The 8,478-nt window shown below is 45.9% G+C and overlaps 1 protein-coding gene across 1 annotated transcript in view; it reads left to right on the forward strand.

Moving 5' to 3' along the window:
• The window catches only part of nadsyn1 (NAD synthetase 1), a 73,435-nt gene that overhangs the window by 37,635 nt on the left and 27,322 nt on the right, over nucleotides 1–8,478 (forward strand). Inside the window, 1 exon segment of the mRNA XM_048606902.1 lies at nucleotides 7,634–7,740. Coding sequence (XP_048462859.1) covers nucleotides 7,634–7,740 — 107 coding nt within the window.

Below are 8,478 nucleotides of genomic sequence, written 5' to 3' on the forward strand. Positions count from 1 at the left end.
AAGGGTTGGCCCACTCAAGGACAAAGGAGGGAAGTTATGCGAGGAATCAGAGAAAATGAGTGAGATTCTTAATGAGTACTTTGCGTCGGTATTCACTGAGGAGAGGGACATGACGGATGTTGAGGTTAGGGATAGATGTTTGATTATTCTAGGTCAAGTCGGCATAAGGAGGGGGAGGGGAAGTGTTGGGTATTCTAAAAGGCATTAGGGTGGACAAGTCCCCAGGTCCGGATGGGATCTATCCCAGGTTACTGAGGGAAGCGAGAGTAGAAATAGCTGGGGCCTTAACCGATATCTTTGCAGCATCCTTGAGCACGGGTGAGGTCCCGGAGGACTGGAGAATTGCTAATGTTGTCCACTTGTTTAGGAAGGGTAGCAAGGATAAACCAGGTAATTATAGACCGGTGAGCCTGACGTCAGTGGTGGGGAAGCTGCTGGAGAAGAGACTGAGGGATAGGATCTATTTACATTTGGAAGAAAATGGGCTTATTAGTGATAGGCAGCATGGTTTTGTGCAGGGAAGGTCATGTCTTACCAACTTGATAGAATTCTTTGAGGAAGTGACAAAGTTGATAGATGAGGGAAGGGCTGTAGATGTCATATACATGGACTTCAGTAAGGCGTTTGATAAGGTTCCCCATGGTAGGCTGATGGAGAAAGTGAAGTCGCATGGGGTCCAGGGTGTACTAGCTAGATGGATAGAGAACTGGCTGGGCAACAGGAGACAGAGTTGTAGTGGAAGAGAGTTTCTCAAAATGGAGAACTGTGACCAGTGGTGTTCCACAGGGATCCGTGTTGGGACCACTGTTGTTTGTGATATATATAAATGATCTGGAGGAAGATATAGATGGCCTGATTATCAAGTTTGCAGATGACACTAAGACTGTTGGAGTAGCAGATAGTGCAGGGGACTGTCGGAGAATGCAGCAGAATATAGATAGATTGGAGAGTTGGGCGGAGAAATGGCAGATGGAGTTCAATCCAGGCAAATGCGAGGTGATGCATTTTGGAAGATCCGATTCAAGAGCGAACTATACGTTAAATGGAAAAGCCCTGGGGAAAATTGATGCGCAGAGAGATCTGGGTGTTCAGGTCCATTGTATCCTGAAGGTGGCAACGCAGGTGGATAGAGTGGTCAAGAAGGCATACGGCATGCTTTCATTCATCGGACGGGGTATTGAGTACAAGAGTTGGCAGGCCATGTTACAGTTGTATAGGACTTTGGTTCGACCACATTTGGAATACTGCTTACAGTTCTGGTCGCCACATTACCGAAAGGATGTGGATGCTTTGGAGAGGGTGCAGAGGAGGTTCATCAGGATATTGCCTGGTAAGGAGGGCGCTAGCTATGAAGAGAGGTCGAGTAGATTAGGATTATTTACATTAGAAAGATGGAGGTTGAGGGGGGACCTGATTGAGGTCGACAAAATCATGAGAGGTATAGACAGGGTGGATAGCAAGAAGCTTTTTCCCAGAGTGGGGGACTCCATTACTAGGGGTCACGATTTCAAGGTGAGAGGGGAAAAGTTTAAGGGAGATATGTGTGGAAAGTTCTTTACGCAGTGGGTGGTGGGTGCCTGGAATGCGTTGCCAACGGAGGTGGTAGAGGCGGACACGATAGCGTCATTTAAGATGTATCTAGACAGATACATGAATGGGCAGGGAGCAGAGGGATACAGATCCTTGGAAAATAGGTGACAGGTTTAGATAGAGGATCTGGATCGGCGCAGGCTTGGAGGGCCGAAGGGCCTGTTCTGTGCTGTAATTTTCTTTGTTCTTTGTTCTGTATCATAACACCAGCTCGGACTGTTTAACATTTGTGAAATCGGAATCCTTCTAAGATGGTACTTGCAGGAGCTGTATGCTTCAGTGAAAGCACTAATGTAACAACTGTGCTCATTTTTGAAAATCACCCTCTTCACACTGTGGCCTGGTTTTAGAGCAGCTGGTTGAATTTAATTTATTTCCTGATTTTCTTGTTCCTGATGCTTCTATGTATAAGTTTCTGCCAAAACACTAGAATGCAGTGCTCTTGTAACTCACAATTCACAAAACTGTTTCCTTTGATGCAATCAGCTGTAATGAGCTATTCCATCACTGGTGCTGGTAGTAAACATTACTACTCAGACGCATTGTGAGATTATTTCAGTGTTCGCTCTTTGAGTATCCTTCCCCCCCGTGGGGATTCACAGCAGGTTTACTTGCTGAAATATAACCAAAAGAGAAAGGAGATAATTCCATCAGCAATGCCACAGTCTCACAGGCAACATCACATAGGGAGAGATGGAAAATACAGAAAAAGACTTGGTCTTCATGCCCGTTTACTGGCGCAGATACAACCAATGGATGTGATTATGCTTTCAAACACCTCCTGTATTGAGGCACTGGTGCTGTTTAGAAGGGATTGAAGATGAGCCAAAATGAGTAGTTTTGGGAGCTGCCTTTCTCTTTCACCCTGATCCCAGGGAGCCACAGTCTAGGGATAGCATACTCAGCCATTTGTGAAATCCTGCTATTTCTGTGCTCAGGAGAGTTCCAGGGTTAAATGTCTGTCTGCCTAAGGTTCTTGCGAAGATTTGTAGCTCGGGTTGTGGATGAGGTTGTTGGCTGGTTATTGTACAGACATTTCGTCACCATGCTAGGTAACATCAGTGCAGCCTCCGATGAAGTGATGTTGTTCTACTCCAGTTGGAATGTATATGATCTGGTCTGTTAAGTTGCGTTGTGTCATTTCCGGTTCTTTTTTGCATGGGTTTGGAGATGGGGTCTAATTCCACATGTTTGTTGAGTGCATTATGGGTGGAGAACCAGGCCTCTCGGAATTTCTGTGTGTCTGTGGTTGGCTTGAGCTGAGATGGTCACGTTGTCCCAGTTTAATTGATGGCCTTCATCGTCTGAGTGCTCTGAGATGAGGGAAAGTTCGTCATGTCGTGTTTTGCTGCTAGCTGGTGTTCATGTATCCTGATGATTAGTTTCCTTCTGGTCTGGCCGATGTAATGTTTGTTGCAGTCATTGCAAGGTATTTTGTAAACTACATTGGTCCTGCATGTCATGGGTATGGGGTCTTTGGTCCTTGAGTGTTTGTCATAGTGTCGCTGTCGGTTTGTGTGCTGCTATGATTCCTAGTGGTCAAAGGAGCCAACAACCTCATCTATCTGCCTTTCCTGGGACAGAATTACTCCAACCCTAAAGCCCTCTGTAGTGGAGTCAGAGGTGTACAGTACAGAAAAAGACCCTTTGGCCCATCAAGTCTGTGACAGTCAGAAACAACCATCTAACTATTCGAATCCCATTTTCCAGCCCTTGGCCCATATCCTTGTATGCCTTGGCATCACAAGATTGAGCAGCAGTAGTTCCAACACAATGAAACTTGTCACCCCAGCGACAGAGCTGTTGGTTCATTGCTGATTGAAGACTTGATCCGGGAGTGGGGAATGTGTTCGGGAGACAACCAATGCACTGGATACCTCCTGTTTCCATTGACATTGCCAAGCTAAAGCTGGTGCTCCTGCCTGACGAATGACTGTTCTGGAGATTATATCTCTGCTAGTGTCCCCTCTGACTCCACCTGTGAGAAGTGGACCCAACTCCAGCTCCTCAAAAACCGTGTAGGGAACTGGAGCTGGAGCTGGATGAACGCCGGATCATTCGGGAGGCTGAGAGGGTGATAGAGAGGAGTTTTAAGGAGGTGGTCACACCCAAGGTACAGGAAAAAGGTAGCTGGGTGACTGTCAGGAATGGGAAAGGGAATAGGCAGACAGTGCAGGGATCCCCTGTGGCCGTTCCCCTCAATAATAAGTATACCATTTTGGATACTGTTGGGGGGGACGACCTACCAGGGGAAGGCCATAGCGGACAGGTCTCTGGCATTGAGCCTGGCCCCGTGGCACAGAAGGGAAGGGGGGAGAATAGGAGAGCAATTGTAGTGGGGGATTCGATAGTAAGAGGCACAGACATGCGGTTCTGTGGACGCGAACGAGACGAATGGATGGTATGTTGCCTCCCGGGTGCCAGGGTCTGTGATGTCTCGGATCGTGTCTTCAAGGTCCTTAAGGGGGAGGGTGAGCAACCAGCAGTCATGGTACACATCAGTACCAATGACATAGGTAGAAAAAGGACTGAGAATGTGAAAAACGAGTACAGGGAGTTAGGTTGGAAGCTGAAGTCCAGGACAAACAGGGTAGTTATCTCTGGATTACTACCAGTGCCATGTGATAACAGGATAAGAAATAGGGAGAGAGTGCAGCTAAACACGTGGCTACAGGGCTGGTGTAGGAGGGAGGGCTTCCATTTTGTGGATAATTGGAGCACATTCTGGGGAAGGTGGGACCTGTACAGTAAGGACAGGTTGCATCTGAACCGGAAGGACACAAATATCCTGGGAGGGAGGTTTGCTAGATCTGTACGGGATGGTTTAAACTAGATTGGCAGGGGGTTGGGAACCAGATTTGTAATTCCGAGGATGAGGTATTCAGCCTTCCAACAGGTACAACAGGGAGTGAGGTTGTTAATAAAGAAATGCGGTCTATGGAGCGTAATTGTGGACACAGAGATGGTTTGAGGTGTGTATACTTCAATGCTAGAAGTATCAGAAATAAGGCGGATGAGCTGAGAGCATGGGTCAGTACTTGGAACTACGATATTGTGGCCATTACAGAAACTTGGGTAACTCAGGGACAGGAATGGTCATTGGAAGTTCTGGGATTTAGATGCTTTAAAAGAAATAGGGAGAATGGAAAAAGAGGTGGGGGAGTGGCATTGCTAGTCAGGGCTAGTATAGCAGCTACCGAAAGGCAGTTCGAGAATGATGTGTCTACAGAGTCAGTTTGGGTTGAGGTCAGGAGCAGTCTCTTTGTTGGGGCTTTTTTACAGACCCCCTTATAGTTGCAGAGAATTGGAGGAGCAGATTGGGAGGCAGATACTGGAAAGGTGCAGAAGTCACAGGGTTGTAGTCATGGGTGACTTCAACTTTCCAAACATTTTAGTTTTAATGGTTTAGATGGAGCGGATTTTGTCCAGTGCATTCAGGAAGGATTCCTGACACAGTATGTAGATAGACCAACACAAGGAGAGGCCACTTTGGATTTGGTGCTTGGCAATGAACCGGGCCAAGTGTTAGACCTGTTGGTAGGAGAGCATTTTGGCGGTAGCGATCATAACTCTGTTACTTTTACAATAGTCATGGAAAAGAATAGGTACATACAGCAGGATAAGGTTTATAATTGGGGGAAGGGTAATTACAATTCAGTTAGGCAAGAACTGGGTAACATAAAATGGGAACAGGTGCTGTCAGGGAAGAGCACTATTGAAATGTGGAGATTGTTTAAGGAATGCATACTGCGTGTGCTCGATATGTTTGTCCCTAGCAGGCAGAGAAGATGCGGTCGAGTGAGGGAGCCTTGGTTCTCGAGAGAGGTCGAACGACTGGTTAAGAGGAAGAAGGATGCTTATGTAAGGTTTAGGAAACAAGGAACAGAAAAGGCTCTAGAGGGATACAAGTTATCCAGGAAGGAGCTGAAGCAAGGGCTTAGGAGAGCTAGAAGGGGGCATGAGAAAACCTTGGCAGATAGGATCAAGGAAAACTCCAAGGCTTTTTACACGGACGTGAGGAAAAAGAGAATGACCAGAGAAAGGGTAGGGCCGATCAAGGAATTTGTGCACGGAGCCTAAAGAGATAGGAGAGGTCCTTAATGAATACTTTTCTTCGGTTTTAACAACTGAGAGGGACTTAGTTGTAGAGGAGGACAGTGTGAAACAGGCTGGTAGGCTAGAGGAGGTGGATGTTAGTAAGGAAGATGTGCTAGGAATTTTGAGGAACTTGAAGATAGATAAGTCTCCTGGGCCTGATGGGATTTATCCAAGGATTCTATGGGAAACGAGGGAAGAGATTGCAGGGCCTTTGGCGATGATCTTTTCCTCCTCACTGTCCGTGGGTATAGTGCCAGAAGATTAGAGATAGGCAAACGTCATTCCCTTGTTCAAAAAAGGGAATAGGGATAACCCCGGAAATTACAGGCCAGTTAGTCTTACGTCAGTGGTGGGCAAATTATTGGAAAGGGCTCTGAGAGAGAGGATTTATGATCACTTGGAAAGGCACAGTTTGATTCGTGATCGTCAGCATGGATTTGTGAGGGGTAGATCATGCCTCACAAACCTTATTGAGTTCTTTGAAGAGGTGACCAAACACATGGATGAAGGTAGAGCAGTGGATGTGGTATACATGAATTTAAGTAAGGTGTTTGATAAGGTTCCGCAAGGTAGGCTCATGCAGAAGGTAAGGAGGCATGGGATAGGGGGAAATGTAGATTGGATTCAGAATTGGCTGACCCTTAGAAGACAAAGGGTGGTAGTGGACGGAACATATTCAACATGGTGCTCAGTTACGAGTGGTGTACCACAAGGATCTGTTCTGGGTCCTCTTCTATTTGTGATTTTTGTAAATGATTTGGATGAAGGAGTGAAAGGGTGGATTAGTAAGTTCGTGGGCGATATGAAGGTGGTTCGAGTTGTGGACAGTGCAGAGGGCTGTTCTAGGTTACAAAGGGGTATTGATAGGATGCAGAGCTGGGCTGAGAAGTGGCAGATGGAGTTTAACCCTGAAAAGTGTGAGGTGATTCATTTTGGAAGGACAAACTTGAAAGCAGAATCCAGGGTTAATGGAAAGATTCTTGGCAGTGTGGAGGAGCAGAGGGATCTTGGGGTTCGTGTGCACAGTTCCCTGAAAGCTGCCACCCAAGTGGATAGAGTTAAGAAGCCGTATGGTGTGTTAGCTTTCATTACTAGAGGGATTGAGTTCAAGAGCCGTGAAGTTATGCTCCAGCTATACAAAAGCCTGGTTCGGCCACATCTGGAGTATTGTGTCCAGTTCTGGTCACCTCATTACAGGAAAGATGTGGAAGTGCTGGAAAAGGTGCAGAGGAGATTTACCAGGATGTTGCCTGGAACAGAGGGAAGGTCTTACGAGGAAAGGTTGAGAGGGCTAGGGCTTTTCTCTTTAGAACGATGAAGGATGAAAGGTGACTTGATAGAGGTGTACAAAATAATCAGAGGTATAGATAGAGTAGACAGCCAGAGACTTTTTCCTAGGGTGGAGGTAGCTATTACGAGGGGACATAGTTTTAAAGTGAGTGGAGGTAGATATAGGGGAGACGTCAGAGGTAGGTTCTTTACTCAGAGTGGTAGGGGCGTGGAATGCATTGCCAGAGAGGGTAGTGGAGTCGGCCTCATTAGAGGCATTTAAGCGGCTATTAGATAAGCATATGGATGATAGTATAAGGTAGGGGTGGAGGTTAGATAGACATTCGGTTTAGGGTAAAAGTTCGGCACAACATCGTGGGCCGAAGGGCCTGTACTGTGCTGTACTGTTCTATGTTCTATGTTCTATCTCACTGAACACGTGGGACTATCTTTCAAAGCCTGCCATCTTGCAACATTAACTCAAGAAGAGAGTTTTCTTCTGGCAAAGCTGTCTACTGCCCCATTATGGTGAGAGGTCAGGCTTTATACTAAATGGAGTTCCCTGTTGTTAAATTTGGGATTTATTTTTAATATTAGCTGTGCTCTTGAGTAAGATCATTTCCAGCATCTAGACCTTCAGTCATGAGTTTTCCTTTCTTATGTTTGTCTACTCAAGGCAAGAATTCGCATGGTCATCGCTTATCTCTTTTCTCAGTTATGTTTGTGGACTTCTGGAAAGCCTGGAGGCTCATTGGTTCTTGGGTCAGCCAATGTCGATGAGAGGTGAGCTCATCTGTCTGTTTTGTTGCAGTTGTCAATTTTGTCGAAATGACTCACTTGCTGTAAGTTTGTACCTTTTTATAAGATGACCAGCAGCACACCGTGTATCTGAATGTGAACTCCCTATAAATTTGGGACCAGTCTCATAAGAAGTCAACATGTCCCTCAGTTTGTAAAATGCTGCAGCAAGTTACAAGTAAGATTACAGGAGCATTTATCCAACAGTACTTGTGTAGGACCTTTTAACCCTATAAAACTGTGGATGTTGGAAACCAGTCCATCACACAAGCCAACCTTTCTTCCATTGATTCCATCTATTCTTCTCACTGCCTTGGAAAGGCAGCCAACATAGTCATCATATGTAATCAGTTATCCCATTAACAATTGTGATGCCAACAAGCAACTCATTGCCCTACAGTTGTCCCAGACTATTCCCTCCTGTTGGCCCTACACAAGAGCCCCTGAGCTGGATAGGCCATCCACCTGGAGAGTCTACGTGAGAGATGTCCAAGGATCTAAGTGGATTCTGCAACTGTACCATCACTAAGGATTTACCTTACATCGCTTGTCTATTGATAGGGTGTATTCTGGATTTTTTACAGCCTACAGATAAGTCCGTTTTTGTGCAGCACTGCCCTGCACTTGACCCCCTCCCACAATAATCAGCCTTTTTTTTTTTGTTTGGGCAGATCAGTATTTATTAGCCCCCTGCACTTTTTGGTATTGTCAGGCTAGATTTTA

Source organism: Rhincodon typus, chromosome 17 (genome assembly GCF_021869965.1).
Source record: "Rhincodon typus isolate 14 chromosome 17, sRhiTyp1.1, whole genome shotgun sequence".
NCBI classification, from domain to species: Eukaryota; Metazoa; Chordata; class Chondrichthyes; order Orectolobiformes; family Rhincodontidae; genus Rhincodon; species Rhincodon typus.